The 25,706-nt window shown below is 41.9% G+C and overlaps 1 protein-coding gene and 1 long non-coding RNA gene across 11 annotated transcripts in view; one reads left to right on the forward strand and one right to left on the reverse strand.

The window, feature by feature from the left end:
- The window catches only part of LOC148145355 (uncharacterized), a 30,420-nt gene extending 15,581 nt beyond the window's left edge, over window positions 1–14,839 (forward strand). Inside the window, exons 3-4 of the long non-coding RNA XR_015761234.1 lie at window positions 9,904–10,893; window positions 14,388–14,839. This is a non-coding gene — a long non-coding RNA (uncharacterized LOC148145355). The remainder of the gene's footprint in view (window positions 1–9,903; window positions 10,894–14,387) is intronic.
- A 4,161-nt stretch (window positions 14,840–19,000) lies between these two features.
- The window catches only part of tbx1 (T-box transcription factor 1), a 28,972-nt gene continuing 22,266 nt past the window's right edge, over window positions 19,001–25,706 (reverse strand). For 9 of the 10 annotated variants that reach the window (XM_087999888.1, XM_087999891.1, XM_087999887.1 and 6 more), the window contains 3 exons: window positions 23,801–23,868; window positions 23,499–23,614; window positions 19,001–20,346 (listed from right to left, as the gene is read on the reverse strand). In XM_087999888.1, the coding sequence (XP_087856014.1) occupies window positions 19,982–20,346; window positions 23,499–23,614; window positions 23,801–23,868 (549 nt within the window). In that variant the 3' untranslated portion in view covers window positions 19,001–19,981. The remainder of the gene's footprint in view (window positions 20,347–23,498; window positions 23,615–23,800; window positions 23,869–25,706) is intronic. The other variant, XM_087999883.1, reaches the window with a different exon arrangement.

Consider the following 25,706-nt stretch of genomic DNA (forward strand, 5'->3'; position numbering starts at 1 on the left):
CTTCTCAGCCCATTGGCCCATCTGGTCCGGATCCTGTTGTAATCTGAGGTAACCCTCTTCGCTGTCCACTACACCTTCAATTTTGGTGCCATCTGCAAACTTACTAACTGTACGTCTTATGCTCGCATCCAAATCATTTATGTAAATGACAAAAAGTAGAGGGCCCAGCACCGATCCTTATGGCACTCTATTGGTCACAGGCCTCCAGTCTGAAAAACAACCCTCCACCACCACCCTCAGTCTTCCACCTTTGAGCCAGTTCTGTATCCAAATGGCTAGTTCTCCCTGTATTCCATGAGATCTAACCTTGCTAATCAGTCTCCCATGGGGAACCTTGTCGAACGCCTTACTGAAGTCCATATAGATCACATCTACTGCTCTGCCCTTATCAATCTTCTTTATTACTTCATCAAAAAACTCAATCAAGTTTGTGAGACATGATTTCCCACGCACAAAGTCATGTTGACTATCCCAAATCAGTCCTTGCCTTTCCAAATACATGTACATCCTGTCCCTCAGGATTCCCTCCAACAACTTGCCCACCACTGACGTCAGGCTCATGGCCTATAGTTAGTTGGCTTGTCCTTACTACCCTTCTGAAACAGTGGCACCACGTTTGCCAATCTCCAGTCTTCTGGACCTCACCTGTGACTATTGATGGTACAAATATCTCAGCAAGAGGCCCAGCAATCACTTCTCTAGCTTCCCACAGAGTTCTCGGGTACACCTGATCAGGTCCTGGCGATTTATCCACCTTTAACCGTTTTCAAGACATCCAGCACTTCCTCCTCTGTAATCTGGACATTTTGCAAGATGTCACCATTTATTTCCCTACAGTCTATATCTTCCATATCCTTTCCACAGTAAATATTGATGCAAAATATTCATTTAGTATCTCCCCCATTTTCTGTGGCTCCACACAAAGGCCGCCTTGCTGATCTTTGAGGGGCCCTATTCTCTCCCTAGTTACCCTTTTGTCCTTAATATATTTGTAAAATCCCTTTGGATTCTCCTTAATTCTATTTGCCAAAGCTATCTCATGTCCCCCTTTTGCCCTTCTGATTTCCCTCTTAAGTATACTCCTACTTTCTTTATACTCTTCTAAGGATTCACGCGATCTATCCTGTCTATACCTGACATATGCTTCCTTCTTTTTCTTAACCAAACCCTCAATTTCTTTAGTCATCCAGCATTCTCTACAGCTACCAGCCTTCCCTTTCACCCTGACAGGAATATACTTTCTCTGGATTCTTGTTATCTCATTTCTGAAGACTTCCCATTTTCCAGCAGTCTCTTTATCTGCAAACATCTGCCTCCAATCAGCTTTTAAAAGTTCTTTCCTAATACTGTCAGAATGACCCTTTCTCTAATGTAGAACTTCAACTTTTAGATCTGGTCTATCCTTTTCCATCACTATTTTAAAACGAATAGACTTATGGTCGCTGGCCCCAAAGTGCTCCCCCACTGACCCCTCAGTCACCTGCCCTGCCTTATTTCCCAAGAGTATGTCAAGTTATGCACCTTCTCTAGTAGGTACATCCACATACTAAATCAGAAAATTGTCTTGTACACACTTAAGAAATTCCTCTCCATCTAAACCTTTAACACTATGGCAGTCCCAGTCGATGTTTGGAAAGTTAAAATCCCCTACCATAACCACCATATTATTCTTACAGATAGCTGAGATCTCCTTACAAGTTTGTTTCTCAATTTCCCTCTGACTATTGGGGGGTCTATAATACAATCCCAATAAGGTGATCATCCATTTCTTATTTCTCAGTTACACCCAAATAACTTCCCTGGATGTATTTCCAGGAATGTCCTCCCTCAGCACAGCTGTAATGCTATCCCTTATCAAAAATGCCACTCCCCCTCCTCTTTTGCCTCCCTTTCTATCCTTCCTGTAGCATTTGTATCCTGGAACATTCAGCTGCCAGTCCTGCCCATCCGTGAGCCATGTTTCTGTAATTGCTGTGATATTCCAGTCCCATGTTTCTAACCATGCCCTGAGTTCATCTGCCTTCCCTGTTAGGCCCCTTGCATTGAAATAAATGCAGTTTAATTTATTAGTCCTACCTTGTCCCTGCCTGCCCTGACTGTTTGACTCACTTCTGTTCTCAGCTGTACCCGTCTCAGATCGATCTCTTTCCTCACTATCTCCCTGGGTCCCACCCCTGCCCCCCCCACCTTACTGGTTTAAATCCTCCCAAGCAGTTCTAGCAAATTTCCCTGCCAGTATATTAGTCCCCTTCCAATTTAGGTGCAATCCGTCCTTCTTGTACAGGTCACTTCTACCCCAAAAGAAATTCCAATTATCCAAAAATGTGACTCCTTCTCCCATGGTCCTCAGCCATGCATTCATCTGCTCTGTCCTCCTATTCTTGCCCTCACCAGCTCGTAGCACTGGGAGTAATCCAGATATTACTACCCTTGAGGACCTCCTTTTTAAATTTCTACCTAACTCTCTGTAATCTCCCTTCAGAGTTTCAACCTTTTCCCTTCCAATGTCGTTGGTTCCAATGTGGACAATGACCTCCTGCTGGCCCCTCTCCACCGTGAGAACATTCTGCACCCTCTCTGAGACATCCTTGATCCTGGCACCAGGGAAACAACACACCATTCTGCTTTTTCTCTGCTGGCCACAGAAATGTCTGTCTGTACCTCTGACTACAGAATCCCCTAACACAATTGATCTCTTGGAAGCCGATGTACCCCTTGTTGCATTAGAGCCAGTCTCAATACCAGAAACTTGGTTGTTTGTGCTACGTTCCCCTGAGAATCCATCACCCCCTACATTTTCCAAAACAGCATACCTGTTTGAAATGGGTATATCCACAAAAGACTCCTGCTCTAGCTGCCTACCTCTCTTACCCTTCCTGGAGTTAACCCATCCATGTGACTGTATCTGAGACTTTCCCCTCTTCCTATAACTGCCATCCATCACATACTGTTGCTGTTGCAAATTCCTCATCGCTTCTATTTGTCTTTCCAACCGATCCACTCAATCTGATAAGATTCACAATCAACAGCATTTATGGCAGATATAATCCGCAGTAACCCTTAAACTCTCTTTAAACTCCCACATCTGACAAGAAGTACATATCACTGCAAAGGCCACTTTTGCTCCTTCACAATCTGCAGACCCAGAAAATAACACCGTCTTATTCCTCTACAAACACTGCCCCAGGTTAAATTAATAGCTATGGCTTATATTTTAAATTTAACCAAGAGACTTATCTCCAAAAACATATAATCAAGAAAGAATCCATTGTACCCACTACTGCAGCCTTTCTCTTGGACAGACTTAAAACAACAATTAACTTATCTGATTCTGTGCTGTGAACTTCGCCCAACAGTTCCTCCAAGATTAGTTGTGAATTTCACTGTTCGTTAATTTTCCCAGATGCACTCCGATGTCCAGCGAATTCAAACAGCAAAGGCGGTAACTGTGCAGATTTTCTCTCTCTCTCTCCTGCACTGTCCTCACCATGTGCTTCCTTTGTCTGCTCTTCTCCCTTTTAAACTGCTGTTGTTTTGACTTTCAGAGGATATGGTGGAGGCTGGTACAATTGCAACATTTAAGAGACATTTGGATGGGTATATGAATAGGAAGGGTTTGGAGGGATATGGGCCGGGTGCTGGCAGGTGGGACAAGATTGGGTTGGGATATCTGGTTGGCATGGACGGGTTGGACCGAAGGGTCTGTTTCCATGCTGAACATCTCTATGACTCTATAACCTACTCAAAGTTACCAGGTGGCTGCCATCTAAACAAATTATTGAATTAATAACCAAATTGAAGGCCAAAGACCTACTTTGATTTGAGGTGTTACTCCACTCTTCTAATAATGTACATGCTGGTTTCTCTCTCATTGCCTGTTTGACAAGTAGTATTTATATTACAACAGTAGACAAGTTTCACATATTTGAAATACTGACATTAAATTATTTGCAGAGTGAAGTTCAAGATTCTGGAATGAATATTATGCTTTTGGTGATTTTTATCAATTTTGGGATATATTATGTTGCTGATTATTTGATCAGAATGTTCTTCCATATAATTGTTTATTTTGTAAAAATATCTGGTCATAAGTTTTAACTTGATTTATATGTTCAAACAGCATATTTTCCACCATTTTGTAATGAGTTAGCTACATGATCACCGCTGCTTGACAAGCTCAAAAATAAATGTAATTGTCAGTCATGCAAAACAGTCTGCCTCACATATGATACACATAAGGTTTTCAGATTCTGGTCATGATGGATCTGGGTTTGCGAATAGATGTTGACTTCTATCTCTGTTCCTGAATGAAAAAAAAATATTTACCCACGACCCCAAACCAGCCTATTTACTTTGCTACTTACACTAGTTTACACCAGTGTGCTACATGTACCAAGTAGGAAAGTGAAGAAATGCATCATTACTTCTACTTAAGCCAGTTTAAAATTGAAGGAAAGGGCCAGCTTAGACCTTAATATACACTAATTGAACCAGCCACACACTGAATGACATACTAAATGGATTTTGTCCTAAATCAAGTTGAAGAAGATAGGGGAAAGGAGATTGACAATGGTCAGCAAAGAGTCTCCATATTCAATTTCTCCCTGACGACCTTTGAGTATAGGAGTTGGGATGTCATGTTGAGGTTGTACAGGACGTGGCTCTTCTGGAGCACTGTGTGCAGTTCTTGTCACCCTATTTTCGAAAGAATATTATTAGACTGGAGAAGGTTCAGAAAAGATTTACCAGAATGTTGCTGGGAATAAAGGGTGTAAGTTATAAAAATAGGCTGCATAGGCTGGGACCTTTACCTCTGGAACGTGGGAAGTTGAAGGGTGATCTTATAGAGATTTCTAAAATCAGGAGAGACGTAGATCAGTTGAATAACAAAAGTCTTTTCCCTAAGGTGGTGGAGTTCAAAACTAGGGGGAATATTTTTAAAATTAAAGGAGAAAAATTTAAAAAGGACATGGGGGCAATGTTTTTTATACAAAGATGGTTTGTGTGTGGAATCAATTGCCAGAGGAAGTGGTGGTAGCAGTGCAGTTACAATGTTGAAAAGACATTTAAATATGTACATAAATAGGAAAGGTTTGGAGAGATATGGGCCAAATGCAGGCAAGTGGGACTAGTTTAGTTTGGGAACATGGTTGTCATGGACTAGTTGGATTGAAAAGTCTGTTTCAATGCTATTTGACTGTATGACTGCAGGTAGACTAATCAGTTGGATCAAAGATCTGGGAAGTGGGTTGGTAAAGAATGGCCAGAGAAGGAGGGGGTGAAAGGGGGACACTTTTGATCGCACAATTGGCCAACCTCATGAATGCATGATTCGAAATACTGGAGGGATAGATTCCCAGATGAATTTTCAAAAGGAAATTGGATATGTACTTGAAAAGGACTAAGTTGCAGGGCTACAGCGAAGACATTGGGAATAAATTAGACATTTCTTTCAAAGAGTTTACACAGGCATAATGAGCCCAATGGATTCATTCAGTCCTATAAATCTGTCTGATTCTAAATACTTTGATTTTAATTTTTACTGGGTAAAATGAATTTTAAATGCTTTCTTTTAATGGAATTATCAACCAAGCACAACATAGATAATATGCACACATTCACAAACAAACAAAACCTGCATACTGCTAGTATTTGAATTGAATGGCTTGGTTGTTCCTTTGGATATCTAACAATGGTATCATGTACATATTCTGCGACCATCAAAATAAGTTTGTAACTTTTCTTTAAATGAATATGTTTTTTGTCCACTCACTTTGCACTAGAACAGAATGGAGGAAAGAATTAGGGTGGTAAAATTGACAGGATGCTTCCTTTCTGTCACAGGCACAGGCCAAGATCAATTAGTGGCTAATTGCTCTTTCTGTCAAACATTTCTCTAAATTGGAAGCTGCTTGGCCTCTTTCCTCCAAGAGATCAGAAAAAATCAACTGGAAATAACATTTTTGTTGCTTCTGATTAGCAAAGAGAGGTTTTATGCTTACAATTTAGTATTTTATATGAAGGTGGACACTTTCAGAGCCATAGACATATTAAATGCAAGCTTTTATGTGTGTTTGTATGTACCATGTCTTGCCAGAATCTTGAATATGGTTTGTACGCAGTGTGAATGAAGTTGATATTGTGGGGTACAATTATCATCAAAGAAATGGTGTGAGTTTGGAGAAAAATTACAAGCAAAAACCAGTCTTCCTTACAACATGATGGGTATAATATTATTGTGCATTTGCACTTCCTCAACTGAAGTGAGGTGAGCAAATTAACACTGGCTCTTCCAACCCTAACCTTTCTTCTTGGTTTTATCAATTTGAAATATTATAATTTCAAAATGTGTGAGAAACAAAATATTAGAAAGATGCACCTAACATTGCTGAGAACTGCAGAAAACCATGTTTATTTGTGAGATCAATGGTCTGTTATTTGGGTGTGAAACCATTTCCAATCACCTTGATTACAAGAAAATGACTCTGCCTCCTGAAGATTTTAATTGATTCCAATCTGTTGATTCCAATCTACAAACTTTAGTAACCCAATCACAAAGGCACAATTTTGTGCTCGAAATTATAACCTGCAGTTTTTGACCTGGTGGTTGAGGAAAAGCTGTTTTTAGTCACAGTGCCCTCATTGCTACAAAGATTTGAACATTTGTAGTTAATATACATGCAATTTATTGGTAAACAGATTTAAACTTAAAAGATAGCTAAGGTGCTTCATGACAATGGAAATGTGGGTCAGGAAGAGAAAAGATTGTAGCAATCTTGCCTTTGAGACAGATGACTGTGGGTTCAGATCCTGTTCCAGAACCTTTGCATTTAAAAAAAGGAGGCTAAACCCCAGTGGAGTGCTGCAATGTCATAGGTCCCATTTTTTCAGTTAAGACCTTGAACTGAGTCTCCATCTGCTTCCACAGGTGAATGGACACTATTTTGAAGAGAAACATTCAAGATCTCCCTAGTGTCTTGGTCAATATTTGACCTGCAATCAATACCACAAAGAAATTATCCAATTATTAACACATTGTTGTCTGTGGGAAATTACTGTGCACAAATTGGCTGCCACATTTCCAACAACAGTGACTACAATTTGAGGGTCAGTCAGCTCAGTTGGCTTGATGGCTGGTTTGCAATGCAGAGTGAAGGCAATGGCGTGGGTTTAATTCCTGCACTGGCTGAGGTTACTATAAAGGACATCTCCTTCTCAACCTCTCCCGTCACCTGAGAAGTGGTGATCTTTCATCCTAAACTGCCACCAATCATCTCTCCATCTAATAACAAAGTAAGACTATGGTAAGACTTTACCTTTGTACTTCAGTGGAGCTTTGATGCTTATTTGAGATTTGTTTGATATTACCCCTGACAGTAACCTAACTTGCCGCTAGATGGCAAGCGTTAGTAATTTTATGAGTTTAGAGCGTGAATCTCTACAGGTTTTAAAAATTATTTCACTTCGGCTAAGCCAAGGAGAAATAACAATTTAAATACAATTAGGCTTTCTGAACATTCTGAACATTCAAAGAATTGTCGCTGCTATTATTAATCTGAGCACAATGTTGTTTAAATAATGTATAGATTTGTTCCCAAACATTGTCTTTATTTTAGCCCGAGATTGGATTCAACCCGAAGTTAGCTTCAGTGAAACAATGAGATGTTTTGTGAAAGGATTTGAATTCGATTTGTTCTTAAATGGACTGCGCCATAGTTTGGGATGAACTCAGCAGCTGGCGCACTCGTTTATCTCGGAGCTTTCAAAATTAAATCTAAACTCTGTACTTAACATCCGACTTTCAGTATTTGCCATGCAGAAAATATTGGCATTTTTTGAGTTTTTTTTTAGTATGTACAAAAGGCAAGGATGTTGGTGTGAGGAAAGTAACTGATTAAAATGTAATAGTGTCCGAATCTCACACCGGACAATTTGTAACCCACCCTTTTTTTCTAGCCTGCCCTCTATGCTAAATGTTCTTTTACCTTTCACTGTTTTGAAAAAATAAACAAAATATGAACATGATCCCGCAGGAATTGATAATTGTTGGTCGCACTGGATGTTAATGGATTTAATGTATTGACGTCCCATATTAGATTTCTGGCAACTGGCCTCTCTTTTTCTCTCTCTATGCTCATTTTCGGCTGGTCTGTTTCCCCTAGACCTCTTTCAGACTCTGTTTAATTACTCACTGCAGACCAAAACGTACGTGACCCAGTGATTTCCAATGTTCTAATTATTCATGTTTTGTTAATGCACTATCCTGTTATGGCGCCAATCGCTAAACTGGAGGTTTGAGAGCATTATTTACATTCCCACAACGCCTTTCACACTCGTCATCACCGGTCTGCTCTTTTCGGTATGTACTGACGGCAGCCATCACATAAACATTCTCGATGAGCCGCTAGGGTAGCGCCCAGATCATTCTCTAATTAACAGTGTTGGTAGGTAAGGCAGGACCATTCCCTGGAGTTAGTTTGGATTTTGGTGCTGAAGGAAGACTTAAGTATAACCTTCAGATTCAAAGCAGGAAGCTCGTCCCAATGAGAGCCACGGCCTATTGAGGTGAATTGTTGGTCTCATGAACTAACACTTCTCGAAGAGGTCAACGATCTGTCAGAAACATTGACCATTCACAGTGAAATTACAAGCCTGAAGGGCTCTGGTGATGCAGTGCTAGTGTCCCTATCTCTGAGCCAGGTGGGCCTTAGTTCAAATCCCACCTGCTCCAGGGTTGTGTGATAAGGTCTCTGCACATGTTGTTTAGGAAATATCTAAAGCCCGAATTCACGGGGGTTTCGCGGCAGTGTTTAGGACCTAGGAAGTCAGGGTTCAAGATCCATCGGCCCTAAAGGAGTGCCTGAACTAGTTGATTATAAATGATTTTCAAACTGATTTCAGGGACTACCAGAAGGCATGGATAGTAGGTCCGTGTTGTCGATTGTACTGAGTGGAAAGGCTGTCTATGCCAATGTGTTGGCCTGGGTAGACAGGCCACCTTTCTTTAGACGTTGCATTTATGTAAGTGTTACCCATACCACCTGACAAATCACAGTTTACTGGCAACTACACACGCTGTGGTTTCAAGGCAGAGAATTTTGTAGCGAGGTGACTCAGCCCTCCTGGCGCCACAAAGCCTGTCCACAAAGCAAGAGTGTGATGGAGTACTCCCCACTTGTCTGGATGGGGGCAGCTCCAACAACACCCCAGAACCTCGACACCACCCAGGACAAAGCAACCCGTTTTGATTGGCACCATATCCACCAGCCTCAATATTCACTCCCTTTGCCACAAACACACAGTGGCAGCAGTGTATACCATCTACAGGATGCCACTGTTGCAACTCGTCAATTCTGTAACTAACCCTCCCGCAGCACCTTCCAAACCCACGACCACTTCCATCTAGAAGGACAAGGGCAGCAGATACATGGGAATACCACTTGCTGCAAGTTCCCCTCCAAGTCACTCACCATCCTGACCTGGAAAGATATCGCCTGGGTCAGGTGACCCTCAAACAGAGAACAATGGGATCAACCTAACGCATGATGAATATGACTCACGTCATAACACTTGGGGCTTAATAATTGCAACTGAATTACATTTATTAAAAAAAAGTACGGTCAAAGAGTCAACAGGGGGTACAGCGATGCAAATAAATATAAAAGGGCAAAATCTGGAAGGTTCCTCCCTTTGAAAAGAAAGATGTAATCTGAATGGTTCCAAACAGCCACATTAAAGCTGAAGGTAATTTAGAAGCTTCCTCGTCGAGCACAATTACAGCTGCAATTTTTAAAAATGTAATCTTCTTTCATTTTTCACGAAAGTTCGCGGCCGCGCCTCAGGCAATAAATCTGCCACTTTCGTTGAATTTACTGAGTTCTTGCCTATTTTAATTACTTCTAGTTCATAGCTGGGAACAGTCACGTGAGCAACATGATCGGCGAGCGGGTGCAGTTGGAAAACGATTTTATACGGGAGCGGCTGTCATCATTTGTTCACTGGGAAAGAATTTTGTAAACACAATTAAAATACTGCGGAGACAGCAGACCTGTGAATCCAAACAGAGAATACTGGAGAAACTCAGCAGGTCTGGCAGCATCTGTAGAGAGAGTTAATTTATGTAATTCTTCTAAACTGTAGAGAATAAAATGTTTTATAGAGTCTGACATGATTTCATGAAGTAATGAAGTATAAATCTAATTAAATTAATATATTGGCTTTCACATCTAATTGTAAAAGTCGACGGTACAAATTATTATAACACATTTAAGTTTGCATTAAATGTGTTTTGGGAATCAATGATCGGATTTTCTTTCGAATATTATTATTCATAAATTTCAAGTTGTCTGCATTCAGAGTTTCCTGGGACTGATTTTCTTTGTCTGGGGTGTAGTTTTTTTATGTTACAGTTAAATTCTTCCCTAACCTTCTCTGCATTGTGACTGGGATTCAAAGCAGGATTTGTGTCTTCATGGAAACTGAGAATAAATGGGTGATTGAGACAAATAGAGCTGTTGTCCATGACATTGACAGAACACGTTATCGTTTGAATTACTAAAGATAAATTCCCTCACTTCAACAACACACACAAACACCCTTCTTCACATACGCACATTCCTTAACACCTAAACTGGAAGGTGTAATTGATTAAAATTCGGCATTTCAGTGATTTGTTTAAAGCACACAGCTATCTGTCGGTCGGAGTTGGTCAACATGTTGCAGTCCCTTTTCGAGGTGGCATTTAGAGCCGGTTCGGCTCAGACAAGCAGAGCAGGGCCCGAGCAACGGAACGCTCTGTCCTTCTGGAGAGTAACCCCCTCCCGATTGGTGGGCGACTGAAAACGACAGCAGCTCACGCGAAGGATGCCCCCTCTCCCAGGATGGAGCTGACAGGTACGGGGGCATCGACTGTTCATTATCAGGAGGGTAGGAGCAGGGAGAGAATCCCGGACGAATAGCCGGATCTCAGCTGAAAGTCTTAATGACGGAGCGGCGGTGTCTCAAAGTGAAAGGGAGCCGCAGGTGTACACAAAGCGATCTACTGAGAGAGACGGCGCGTCTACCTGCTTTAAAAAAATAACTTGCAGGAGAAACTGATATTTTATGTAAGAGTCTGCAACTCAAGAACCATTTAATAGGTGTCTCTTCGTCAACCTCTCGCTGGTTTCTAGAACATACTCATTGCCATTCTTTGAAACATTATAACCCTTTTTAAATTTCATAGCCCCAGAGTGAGGCAGGAGCGGATCTTGAGTTTATTTTTAAATTAAATGTTTTTTTGTTGCAGATTTTTAAATTGTTTCTTTTCAAATTTCCCACTGTTTATGCATACTTTCTAAATCATTTTACACAATGTACCCAACCCAGCTCTCCCCTCGAATCTGTACAACTGGTTCTGTTCCACGTTAAGCTTCTTATGTGGGACTGGTGCATGCAGCTTTCAGGCTCAATATGGAGGTTCAGTCGTTCCCAGAGAGCTCTCTGGAGACACTCATCCTTCATCACTACCTTTACCAAATATACTTAGCCAGTCTACACAAAGATCCCATGTGTCCGAATCCCTCGGCCTCGCTATATCCTTCCCATTCCCTACCGTGACCCCTGCAACCTCCCTCTGTATTCCACTGTCTTGCAGTGTCATTGACTGTTGTGCTCTCTTTCTCTATAGTTTCCTAACCAACCTGATTCAGAGATGTCATAACACATTTGAAACCGGCCTCCTGGCTCAGAGACAGGGACACTACCGTCGTCCCTTTATGTATCTATTTGTCCGTGTTTTTCTTTCTTATTTGTTGGCCACTGGGAACTTCATTTTTAAAAGGTAGGGGGTGAAAATTGCAGGTGTACCGGCAAACCAAACCTCAGGCAGACAGGAGGGAAAATACCATTGTGTTTATATTTACAGTCAAGTTCAATTTCTCCCTTCAGAATGGCCCACCGTCTATAAACTTCGAATCCAGTCTTTGAACAACCACCTGACCCTCTGATCGAATGTTGTATTCAGTTCATCCTCATTCATGTTTCTTCACTAAGGCCGAGCCTGCATTTTGTTCGAGGTGTTGAGCTTTCAACCGGTTTAACATCGAGTAGATTCTCGATTTAAAACCACAGAGGCCGCTGCTCCCTCTGTCTCACATTGTAAGTTCGGTTGCAAACAGGGCGCAGTTGGCGCGGGTTCAGGCTCACTTTTGAAGCCGGAGTCAGTGACTTTCGAAAGAAACGAAATGTTTAAACAACAAAGAAAAATTAATTAGTGACGGCCATGGCACCACATACATTAGAATCGAAGGAGTGAGGCGAGTTTTCATATTGATATCTTCAAACCCGAAATTTAATCAAGAGGACATGGGAGTCCTGTACCAACCTGGGCAGATCTGGATGTGGAATATTATGTGAATAATTTAAAAGAAATACGGGATGATATTTTAAGTGTAAGCGTTCAATCATTGATATGTTTAATATAAATTAAATTTAGATGTATGAAAACATATTCACACTGAATTTATCTTACAGAGACCATTCTGCTAATGGTACCGCAATTCTCCGTGTAGGATACCGTTTCCTGCAAAGTGACTACAAATCCTTGATATCAAGGTTTTAGGTGCGAGAGGGGTAGAATTCAGTCCACTTTTAATATCGAGATCACTCCCTCCAAGTAAAACTGGACATAAATCAAGCCAATGTAGCAAGGCACATCTGGACGGAGCTGAAGAAAGATCAGCAACTCAATGTAGTCGAATTGTTTTCATATTTAAATATATATTTATGTAGGAATTGGTATAACTATTTAACCTTTGAAGATTTCAGTGGGAGATTACTAATGTATCAAGAAATGAAACAAGGCAGGATATAACGACATAACAGTCTCACTTCAACTGCAGGTACAAGACCCGGTGTGTAATTTATTCATCATGGTGTGTTGAGACCTGTTTAACAGACCCATTAGTACCAAGAGCAGTTATACGACCAGAGAAGGGGAGCAGAAAGCAACCTCCCCCAGAACGGATTTCATCAAATTGGAATAAATGCCGCCTGATCCATGTGTGTTTTCGGCACCGGTGTCTCTTCCATTAACTACATCAATTCTTTACAACTGCCTCCTCCAGACTGTCCACTACTCGCCCGAGCAACGCATGAGGTTGGCTTCATAGGGGGAGACAGAATATGCCAGGCTTCTGTGTAATTCGCCGAGAAACCCCAGCACAGCTCAGGAAAAAAAAATAGAATAACACTTCTTTGGTCATGTGCATCTATGAAAATACAGTGAACTGTGTATGAATGCCATAATTCGGCGCCATTTTAATTACAGAAATTATAAAAAGAGATAATTGAGACAAAGTTCATCTTTTGTCCTCTTCACGACTCCCGAGTGGCTGCAGGACGCCATCGCCAAAACCGATGTTTCCTAGTCAACCTGCGCAGAGATCTTAATACCCGCCTTTGGAACGGGTGGGACTTGAACCCGGGCCTCTCGGCACAGAGGTAGGAACACCACCACTGTGCCACAAGGCCCCTAAATGTAGTAGATACTTTTTATTACAGCAATGCAACTTTCAGATATTTTTCATCAACCGGTTCAAATATATTATGACAGCTGTGAAACAGGTGGGACTTTAACCTGGGCGTCCTGACTCAGAGGCAGGGACACTACCATTGTGTCACAAGAGCCCAAGGCTATTAACGATTGACATCTAGTTGACTGTCAAACGCGCTTCTGTAGTACACTGAAAATAGAGTAATTATAGTTGTCCATTTTATATAATTATTTTGTTTTGTTTTAAACTCGGACAGTGTGATGGGGTTAGTCATGTATTAATCAATTTCTAGATGATTTTTAACAGTGTCCCTAACCAACATTCTTTGGCAACGTTTACTAGAGATGGAGGACATAGTTATAATCTACTCCTTATAATTGTTACAAAACTATGTTTCAAAGGATAACACGGTCCATGTAGGATTATTATTTTACAAATTGTCTATTGGGGGAGGGAGATATCGGGGTCAGTGGAGCTGCCTCTTCTCCCAATAAACCATTAGTCGCTTTTATGTTAAATGATAACGTGCCTCCCCCTCACACTATGGACTATATCCCACCTTTTCAACTCCATTTTGATTTCCCCTCTTCCCCCCCCCCCCACCCCCCCGTTCTCTCTCACTCACTTTTGATAGTTTGCATTTTCCTTAATGAGCTTTGCAGGTAAACTCATCAATTAAAAGACACGAGTGATTTACTGGTGGTGGCTAATGGATGAAAATATATCACAGGTGATTTGATGATGAAGAAGAGAAAACGTTGAGTTGTAACAGCACTTCTGGACATAAAAAATGAAAAGTAATTTTTAAATCCTACTCAGTGTTTGACCAACGTTCAGACATTTTCTTCATAGTTCACCCATGACGTGGAGGTGCCGGAGTTGGACTGAGGTGGCAGTTACCTGACGAAGGAGCAGCGCTCCTAAAGTTTCTACTTTCAAACAAACCTGTTGGACCATAACCTGGTGTCCTGTGATTTTTAACTTCATTGTTCAGGACAGCCTCCCCGCCATGTAACAATCAAGCTGGAGAAACTCCTGTTAAAATTCGCCTCACGCCTTTGTGCAGGTCTATTCTAGAGGCATTTGCATCGCATCTTTGCGAGGAATTTGAGTAAGCGAGGGGGTGGCTATTCATCCCCTTCAAACTCTACTGCTATCCAAGCTGGATCTGGGCCTATTTGGGATCTTAGTTTCACCAACGCGTCCTAGCTCTTTAACCTCCATCCATGTAAAATTCTGTAACTCCCACGTTAGAAACAGTCTGACCTAACATTGGGACACAGACAGATTTTAACTTTACACCTTCAATGAGCTGAGATGGCACCTATTGCTAAAAGCTATCTTGAGAATGTAACTTTAAAAAAAGTTCTGGGATATACATATGAAAGAACCGAAACTAACATGACTGTTCTAAAAGGCAAAACACTTAAGCTAAATTTGTTTAATATTACATTCCAATGCACTGCAATCCTGTTGCAATCAATTCTGTGATGTGATACTGCTCCACAACCACCAGACGAAGGAGCGGCGCTACGAAAGCTAGTGCTTCCAAATAAACATGTTGGACTATAACCTGGTGTTGTGTGATTTTTAAACTTTTCTAAAGCGATCTTCTGACGAAAGGCAGATCCTTGGCGTGTATTCGGTTAAAGGTGCGGCTTTTAACCCGGGTTGAGGTGTTAGAGGGGCGGTGATGAATCGAAGCCCGTGCTGTGGGGGTTGACTTGATCCACACCAGAGGAAATTCCCCCGGCCACTCGTTTAAACGGGGAGCGAGTTCAAACAAAGAAAAAGCAGGATTCTCCGGGTTCAAGCCCAGCACGAGGTGCAGGGACACAGACTGGAATCCGCTGAAACTCCTAAGAACTGCCGATTGCAGCCAGACGTCAGTGATCCCAGCCTCTGAGAGTCGGGATTGGGTCCTGTGCTTAGCTACACAACTGCCTCTGTTGTGTGCATGCTTGGATCAAGAATGTGAATGGACGCAGGGGGAATCGGCTCTACTGGATTGAGCAGGGCCGCCCAGTCTCTTTAATGGTAATTTTCCAATCGACAAATGCCTGAAATTAACGAGTTAATTTACGACAAGAACGTGTAACGTTACAAAGAAATCAGCGCCGGGCTTGACATCAATGCTTCACATTCAATGCCAAAGTGTATATGTAAAGGTAAAGCCCTACCAGACCACGCCTCAGTTGAGGGGAGAGTTTGAGCAGGAGAATCCTCTATGGTATCCTCAGGCATTTGAAACCATGCTCTGTACCATAAACCAGCCATCCAGCCAACTGAGCTAACCGTGTGTATGGGTATGTGGGAATGGGTGAGAGTGCGGGGAGGGTGTGTGAAACAGCTCAGATTTTCCCGATATTTACTTTCAGTCTGTACAGGTGATTATCTTAAAGTGCCGGTTTGAACAGCAGCGTTTGTTCAAAACATTAACAATCTATTTCACTTGCAAAATTCAACCTGGAAAAGCACAGCAGTTCAGGCTCCTGCTCCTCGGATGCTGCCTGAACTGCTGTGCTTTTCCAGCACCACTCTACTCCAGAATTTAATTTAGATAGCGCCTCCTCAGAATCGTCTCAAAAAGCCCGAACAATTCCAGGTGCATTGAAAATGACCGAGACCCAACCTGGCAGCTCCAGAATCTGGTTTCCAGCATCTGCAGTCATTGTTTTTACCTGCTATCTAAATTAAAGGTTGATGCTATGAATGACCGTTTTGTTTTACCATTGGTTTGAGACCCCACAGAGACCCGCGTGTTAGTGACCAACCACCGAGAAAGTGGGGTGTTCAATTTCCTTCGCTCCCTTTCTCCGCAGGACCGCAGTTTTAATCTTGTGCCGAATTAACTGGAAACATTGCGCAGTTTTGCTTCGCTTTCGAAGCTGTCGAAGTGCAATGAGACGGAATACGTTCCTCTGTTGCGACATTAGCTTCAGAGGGCTCTTACGACACGGTGGTAGTGTCCCTACCTCTTGGTCTTGAGCCCTGGGCGCAAGCCCCGCCTGCTCCAAGAGGTATGTAGAGCATATATTTTTGAACTTGAGCCTGAAACTTGGCAGCTATTTATGTTTCTGGTAGAGAACACGCGGATATTAAATTAATGGATCTTTAGAATGTAACTAAAAAAATTCTGGGATATACACATGAAAGAACCGAAACTAACATGATCATTAGAACCGGGTGTTTTCTAAAGCGTATTTTAAACTTTCGTCCAGCCGTCTAGATGCTGTTTAAGCTTCAGTGAATTCTAAAGAACATTAGGAATAGGAGGCCATTCAGCCCCTCCTGCGTGCTGTCCTGCTCAGTTGGAACGATCTGTTTCTCAACGCCATTGATCCGATTTTGCTCCACATTTCGAGCGAAAATCCGACCAGCTCAAACTCCAAAGCTCCATTTTGTCCACTGCACAAATTATAAAACTAATATTTATTTTGTAAGATAATAATGGCCTACAATTAAAATTTAATTAGAACGATTCTTTGTCATTAAATATTAACCGGAATTGCTTTTATCTGAATGCGCAATTTAATTAAGTTAATTTCAGTGCACACTTGGTCATGAATCCATTTTTTTGTTTTTTTTATTCTTGATATCACTGTTTGACTATTAATCCGGAGAGAGACCCAGGTAACTTTTTGAGATGCGGCTTCGAATCTCGCTAAGTAGACGGTGAAAATTAAAGTAAATAAATGCCCGGAGTAAAGCGTCTAATGATGATTATGACAATCCGTCCTATCTGGTTCATGAATGTCCTTTAGGGATAGAAAGCTGCCATCCTTACCTGATCTATCCTACATGTGACTCCATTGCAATGCGGTTGACTCTTAAAAACAGAAATTGCTGGAAAAGCTCAGCAGGTCTGACAGCATCTGTGGAGAGAGAAATCAGAGTTAACTTTTCGGACCCAGTGACTCCTCTTCACAACGGTCTGTCAGACCTACTGAGTTTTCCCCGACAATTTCTGATTTCTAGCATCTTCTTTGACCTTTTTGATTTGCGGTTGACTCTTAACTGCCTCCTGAGCAAATTAGAAATGGAAAATAACTGTTGGCCCAGCCAGCGACACACATATCCAACTCTGTATTTTTTTGTTTCTATACGTCATTAACGGGCAAGGTTTCAAGTTTAAGTTAAAATAAGTTTTTTTTGTTTTACAATGAAAGTTAGTTATGAATATAGCTGCACTGTATTCTCAAACATTTCCCAGTCAGAGCTCTGCTACAGATATCCTAGTACTCTGCTTCTATAACAACCAGTTGGCAATGGGTTCAATTCACTACTTCCAACTTTAACCCTAGGAATTTTTCTGGGTTGTGTTTCTAATGTCGGATCTCCTGGACGTTATCTCATAAGCGTAGCGTTCAAAGCAGATGTGTCCTGGCGAAAGATAACGGCATCTAACATAGTGCAGCTGTGGATAAAGCGAGAGACAAGGGGAGGTGTGTGCTACTTATGTTGTTGTTGCACTAAGCGTACAGAAAAGGTTCAAGCTTAACAGGATCAGTTTCCACAACGTCTCCTTTATTATGGCGGTTACCTTTCCCTATGGACACTGTGTTAAAGCGTGAGGTGCTGCTACCAAACGCCTCAATTCGCTTCCAAAACTGAACTCATCCATTTTTTTTAGTCCACCCAACGATTGCCAAATGCAGTGTTGCCATAGTTACAGCAAGCCCCATGAATCCTACATTCAGGAACAACTTTTCACAGGGTCTTTATAAACTCTCAAGGCAATTGATGTACAAAGACAGTCGGAATTATTTTCAAAATATTAATAATGCAATCTATTCCCAGGAGAAAAAGAAAATGAACGTTTAGTCTTTTTCTTTAATTTTATCAGTTTATATAGAAAATCACAACACGCTAGTTCACTTAAAAATATGAAAGCCATTTTACAACAAACATCGTTTCCACGTTAGAACAACATCAGCCACTAAAAAGTAAGGGTCGCTATCTGAATATACAGTATCTACATGTTTAGTATCTACACTTATCTACACTAGCCCGCCGTTACAGATGCCATCCTTTAGGTTACTGTCACTCCACTATGCATTCTCTCTGTTATTAATATAATTATTTGAATCATCCACATTGCAAGGAATAATAAATATCAACAACTTCATTCCGCGATCAGTTCAGCAATAACCAAATTTTGGCACTATAATTTGAACAGGTAATACCCCTGTGGATGTGTGTGTGTGTGTGTGTGTGGATACATTTCAACATATTACAAATAGCAAACGACTAGTCGGCGATTAGGTTTTGCATCTCTCTTCCTGTTTCAGGATACATGCAGAAATTAGGGCATTCTTTGCTAGACATCAGAACGGACAAGAAATGCGAGTGATTTAAATTCCGGTCATCGAACTACCGGCCTGAAGTGTCTGGATTGGGCTGACTGTCTAATGGCGGGTGCCTGTATTTTAACATTAGCACTGGAATAAATGTAAAATACATCCTCACATCCATTTCCCAAATATATTTAGATGCAATCTGCACACAAAAACGAGAGAAATACATATATATATTAAATTAAAATATTACAAATGCTTGGATCAGTAGGTAGCTTTAAACTTGCATTGCATAACTTATCAACGATAATTCATGGTGAGTTCTGAAATGATTTCTTGCTTTCGTTTAAAAACATAATACTTAATGCAGCGGGAATGTGATGTCTACTTTATTTATCTACCAGGCCACCGGTAGTAACACGCAATCAAATAAATGTCGTTATAGCCTGGATGATAGTCGGCACCGTTGATACAATCAAAGCACACTCTTTTATAACACAGGAACGGGTTAAGCCTTTAGCTGCGTGGTTATTTGCTCTTGTGAATTTTTCGCCATCGACCCCCGTCGCAAACAACATATGGCTTCTCTCAAAGCTGAAATTGCAACTAGCCCCCTCTTTTTTTGCCGTCTAAGAACAATACAATAAAAACTCCAGTTGCAGTGTAAGGTTCCTATTCACTGTCCTCAGTGCAGCCAGTCACGCCCCGACCCTCCATCCGACCACGTGGGACAGCACCGCCTGGGAGCACCCACCCACGCCTTTCCCCAATTGGTCAGAATCTACCGGCCTGCGGCGGCCGATTGGCGAAGCGCACGTCAATCTATAAAGGAAGTTACCAGTCACAAACACGGTCATTGCAGTTGCCCTGATTTCTGACCAATCATGGCTGAAGCCCTTCAGCCAGCTGCAATGCGATTGGTCAGTGGGCTATCAAATCAGCTGCCGCTCAGTCACTGACCCCTTCAAGTGAAATATTGAGTTTCAGCAACTTGAAGCTGCCTTGAGCTGCAAATGGTGGAAACAGTTCCATTAAAACAAAGAGACAGGTTATCCCCCCTTTGATTTGTGCATCTTCTTTAGTTTGCAGCATGAGTAGTTCCTTTCCTTAAAAAGTTACAAAGTACCTAGCCCATTCTCGTCCTTGACGTTATCTGTGCCCATAGTCATAATTGGTAGGCGCTGCACTGGCAGGGTACATATTTGCAGTCGGGTTCATGTGATGGTAGCCGTGGCTCGCTATGCCAGAGAGCGGATAGGGAGTAGGCCTGGCTTTGGCACCGATGTAAGCGTCGTGGTAAGAACGGTATTTGTAGGTGTGGTGGAGGCTGTCCGGAGGCTGAGGGTGAGGCTCCAGCCGCAGTTCGTGTGGCGGGCTTGGCCGGGTGAGCGGGTGCAGTCCGCCTGGGAGAGCCGGGCTCAGCACTCGCGACATGAGCTGCTGCTGATGGGGGTGATCCGGGTGCATGGCCGTCCGGTTGGGATCCCGGTCATAGTCACCTCTGGCATCCGCATCTACCAAAATAACGTGCCAAGGTTTAGAAACGCATACACCGAATGTCCCGGCTCACAGTAACATCAATCTGTGACATATTGAATTGTCAAATTATGAAAATGTGCTTGCTTTAGATAGACTTGGTGTATCCGCTCGTTGGGCCAAAGTCGGAATTCAATAGAGAGTTCAGGAGCAATTTCTTTAACCAGGGAACGGTAAGAATGCGGTGTTCGCCATCTCAGGGGGTGACTGAAGCGATTAACATTGAAAAGAGAAACTCTTTAAACATACAGAGGGGAAACGAGGGGACAGAAGGCTATGGTAATGGGTTAAAATGGAGATAGGAAGATGTTCATGTGCAAGTTAAACACTTGGGACTGGGGTTGTTTTCCTTATGGCAGGGGAGACTGGGATGGAATCCGATTGAGGTGTAAAATGTTCTGATGGGCATAGACAGGGTAGGTAAGGAGCAACATTCCTTCTTAGTTGATGGGTGAATAACCTCGGGGCATAGCTTTATGGAGGAAGAGGCTTAGAGGGAATTTGATGACAAAAACGTTTTCCCCAGAGGAGGGTGGGAAGCTGGAACTCACTGCCTGCAAGACGCAGAAACTCTGATTACATTGAAGAACTATTTCGATAAATGCTTGAAACGCCATAACATACAAGGCCAAATGCTGGGAAATAGCATTAGAAGAGATGGATGTTTGACCACTGGCGCGGACGAGATGGGCCGAAGGGCCTTTTTCCTTCCTGTAAAATCCCTGTGACTAGACCGACCCGCTGTAAATTGTAAGTTTATCCACCCCGTCCCTCTTCTGAACGATTTCACAAGACATATAATTGTATATTTTTTCTCCCACTGTCCCTTAAAATAAAATTATAGGAAATGCAAAATTATGTTCAGGATTCCAGGTGAAGGAAAGTGAATTCAATTCAACTAGTTTTGGAATATGAACACTGTATCGTTATTATTGCAACCAGAGTGTCTGTGATTGCAGCTAAGAAGGGGCGGCACGGTGGCCTCGGGTGACTGTGTGGAGTTTGCACGTTCTCCCCGTGTCTGCGAGGGTTTCCTCCGGGTGCTCCGGTTTCCTCCCACAGTCACAAAGATGTGCAGGTCAGGTGAATTGACCATGGTAAATTGCCCATAGTGTTAGGTGCATTAGTCAGAGGGAAATGGGTCTGGGTGGGTTACTCTTCGGAGGGTCGGTGTGGACTGGTTGGGCCGAAGGGCCTGTTTCCACACTGTACGGGAATCTAAATAAAAAACAAAATTACGTTATACTGCGTAACTGATAGAGTAATTTTTTTCGAAAGTGAAATTACTTGAAGATGGGATAGGTTGGAGTAGCTGGGTGGTTGAGTAGGATTAAGATTCTGATAAACCCAACCCCTTACCCATTCTTGGATGAATTACAACAGAAACGCAGAAATTGGGTTCTGGGAGTAAGCAGGCGAGCTGTACCCTGGCACCACTTTTGCTTTGTTACATCACAAATAGAGGGTGGAGAGCAAAAAGGAAAACAGCTCTCCCCGCGGCGAAATATAATGAAAGGCCGCAAAGAAAATGATTTCGGTTAAAGTAATTCAGGTTTACTCGTCTCAAAGCGCCTTGCAAGAAAGAGGTGGTGGGTTTGGGGAACATTTAGGCAAAAAAAGGCTGTAAATTATTTTCCTGAAGGTAGTGTTCTGGCGAAAAGCGTCTTTCTTTTGAAACTCGAGATTAGGTAAGACATTGTTTTGAAGTAGGTGCAGAGAGTTGAAGGATAAAAAGCAAGGAGAGAGACTGTTGTCAGCGTTATCCCCATGAAAATGAAAATATGTGGAATTTGCTTGAACGACTCTGTCCAATTATTTTTTAAAAACGCAAGGAAAGGTATGTTTAACTATTTTTCAGTTTCCCGCCACTAAAGCCAGAATCTCTCCATCTCTTTCTTATACTTTTGGACACTTCAAAACCTGTTTCCTGGACCAACGTTTTGGACATCTGACCTTATATCTCTCTGGGGCCTGGGAGCTGGTTCACTGATGCTCCCTAGTAACACTTGAGGACGCTTCATTGTTTCAGTTATTGCTTTGCCATAACATGACGTCCCAAAGCAATTTCCAGTAAATAAAATACATTTGAAAGTTAGTCACCGTTGCAATGTAGAAAACAGGGAAGTCTATTTGAACACACACGGCCCCACTCAGAGAAAGGGCAGTGATCAGATAAGCTCCTTTGGCAGTGGTCTCAGTTCAAAGATGCACCTCAGATACTGAGGCATCCCCTTTGTACGGCATTCAAATAGCAGCCTACAATATGTCCACGAATCGTTGGAGTGGGACTTGAACTTACGACGTGCTGACTTAGAGACCAGCATGTTCTCATTCTTGTTCAATAGTAGATGGTTGCTATGGCGTGGCCACAGAAACGTCCACAAACCCTGGCACTTCTCGGTTTCAATTTGACATGTGCTACACACTTGTATTCAGAATCATCAGAGTTGCTGAAGTTATTTCGTTATCTCTGAAGACTAGAAATCCACTCTTCAATCCTTAGATCCACAGTAAAATGATCAATCATATGTTCTAGGTGCAGTCTAATTCTAAATTTACACATATCAATCTAATTGAGGGAGCTAAGGTGTCTTCAAAATCAAAGGGAAACTTTACAGTTAATACCTATTAAACATCAACGATGTGAGAAGGACAGGAAATGCTCCCTGTGCCCTGGTATTCCATCCCCTGACCAACTGTACACAACAGAAAAAAAAAGTATTTTGTGGTTTATGGGTATCTTGCTGTGTGCAAACTGGTCTCTAAGGTTTACCGGCATAACTGCACTTCAAAAAGTAAATCATTAGCTGAGTGAGTCCCTGTGACATGTCTTGGTGATTTGGAAGTGCCGCTGTTGGACTGGGGTGTAGAAAGTTAAACATCACACAACACCAAGGTATAGTCCAACAGGTTTATTTGGAAGCTGACGATGAAGGAGCAGCGCTCCGAAAGCTAGTGCTTCCAAATAAACCTGTTGGACTATGACCTGGTGTTGTGTGATTTTTAACTTTGGGATAGCTATTTCATGCCTTTCTAATATGAAACAATGATAAAGACGTCCAGAGTTAGTTTGTCTGAAAGAAACGGGGTGTTTGACTGGGCTTAGTCAGAGAGAAATGCAAGGACGTACCTTTCTCACTGCCGTTCTGTTGTGGTGAAGACACTGCGTTCCTGTTTCTGGCGAAAGCACTGATTAACTGTAATGACCCAGGCCTGTGATTCCTCGGCCTAAAATATGGTACAAAACTGTTCATTTGAGAACATTCATATCAATTCCAGGTATTGTTTGTATGTTTTGTTTTACTTAAGAAGTCGACAATGCAGGCAACAATTATTTCTTTTGAATTACATGTTTTAAACAAAGGTTAAAAACCGTAATCACGTGAACAAATACAGTTCATCTCGAGCGGAGAGTCAAAAACACAAACTTACCAATCATCAGGATCGCAATCTCTGAATCCTTTCGCAAAAGGATTGCTGGCGATCTTTAGTTGTGTGATCTGAGGGGATTAACAATAAATATTTACTTGCAGTTAGGGCTTGAGACAACAGTGAAAGTAAATATGTACAACTTTTAAAATGACACATTTATTTGTGTACAGAATAAACATATGCTTCACTTTAAACAGTGAAATACGCCTTGTGACATGGGAGATGCAGGTGCTGCCGAAGTGACCTCCGTTTTGACTTTGAACGTTTAAAAAAAAGGTTTAAAATTATTTCCAAATAAGGGGATTTTTAAAAAGTACGAATAAATGGATATTTTGAATTGGTGATGTATGCACATCCACAGCAGATTTAACCTTTCTAAATCAGGCTGTTTACCACAGTCAATAAAATGGATGCTGCTAATAATTGGTCACTTATAATGGCCCAATGCTACCTTATCCCTGATTTCAATGCACAGAGGAGTCACATTTCAACTACAGACACCGTTGTATTGAACAACTTGCAAACGTATCGAATTATTAAATAATAATTTCTCGCACACACAGTGTGGTCACATGCAGAAATGATCAGGCGCGAAATGTTATATTGTTATTAATTCATGGTTAAAATATGCCCCTGTAAATGTCCGGAATGGCTGTAAAACAAACTTTAATCCGTTATTGACAGTTGCAGACGGAAAGGTTAACTGATGGGAAGCAGGAGGTATGGCAGTCAGACCGGGACCAGCTGCTCACAGACATCAGGGCTATGCCAACAGCCTTACACATCGGTATTTCAGTTCTTAAAAAAAAGAAACAGATTTACAGCCTCAAACAGTATTGAGACATCACTTCATATCTTACTTCTTGCAGATTAATATTTCAGGAGTCTGGCAAAAGTGAAAAAAGAATAAATGCAGTGCAACCCAGTGTGTCTCTGTGTAACTGAGTCACGCTGCCTTTGACTGACAATTCTTGCTGAGTTGCTTGCCGAGAAAAAAAATGCAGCCGAGGCCTTGAATGTACACAGATAATTGCGTCCCAATGGGTTTTAGGAAGTTTTCTATAGACATAATTGCAGGTCCGGAGCCCTTTGGGGTTGGCTGAATGTGCAACATTATGGATTTGGAGCTGAACTCCCTCAGCTATCGAGTTCCGCACAGAAGTTTCAGGAATGAGTTGAACAGATGCACTGGAATGAGGGTACACTTTTCCCCAGATACTCTCCAAAACAGACTTCAACTCTCAAACGGCAACCGGGAACTGCCAAATCAAATCTGGCTCTTTTCTTTTTTTTGAAAAAAAAGATCTGCTTCATGCTCCAAGCTTTCTGTAATCAGGGTTCATGCATGCCAAGCCGAGATGTACAACAGATGATAGAGCAAAGATCCGCAGGCATGACACTGGTGACACATAGCCGTGCTTCAATTTTATATGCACGGCAAATGCAAGCGAGACGGAGCATTTCAATCTTACTTTTGAGGTTTAAAGTTTTATAGCTGTTTCGGCTCCCCTGTATAATTATTTAAAGGACAGTCCAAATTTAAATTGCCTCTCTCCAAATTTGACACCTGGAAGGGAATGGCTTGCCTGTGTGCCCTATAAGAATTGCAAATAAGGCAAATACAAATCTCTCCCTCACAGTTCACTACAAACGGCGCATGGACTCTGTTTGTTTAAGGTTCGCGGTTTATTTTCAGTTGTTGTGTGGAATATATCATGCCAATTGCGGCAAACCCGTACCAAACGTCGATAAACATTCATCGATTGGTCACTATTGCATTCCCCCTCCCCCGGTTTCGAGTCCATTAAAACTAACTTCAATGAAAGTCCACAGTTCACGAAAACTAATCGTGACTCAAGAGACCCCAAGCTTTTCATCAATGTTCAAATTCAAGTTAGCTGTGCCC

Source organism: Chiloscyllium plagiosum, unplaced genomic scaffold, assembly GCF_037043375.1.
Source record: "Chiloscyllium plagiosum isolate Xiang-an unplaced genomic scaffold, Cpla_swu_hap1 HiC_scaffold_24, whole genome shotgun sequence".
NCBI lineage: Eukaryota > Metazoa > Chordata > Chondrichthyes > Orectolobiformes > Hemiscylliidae > Chiloscyllium > Chiloscyllium plagiosum.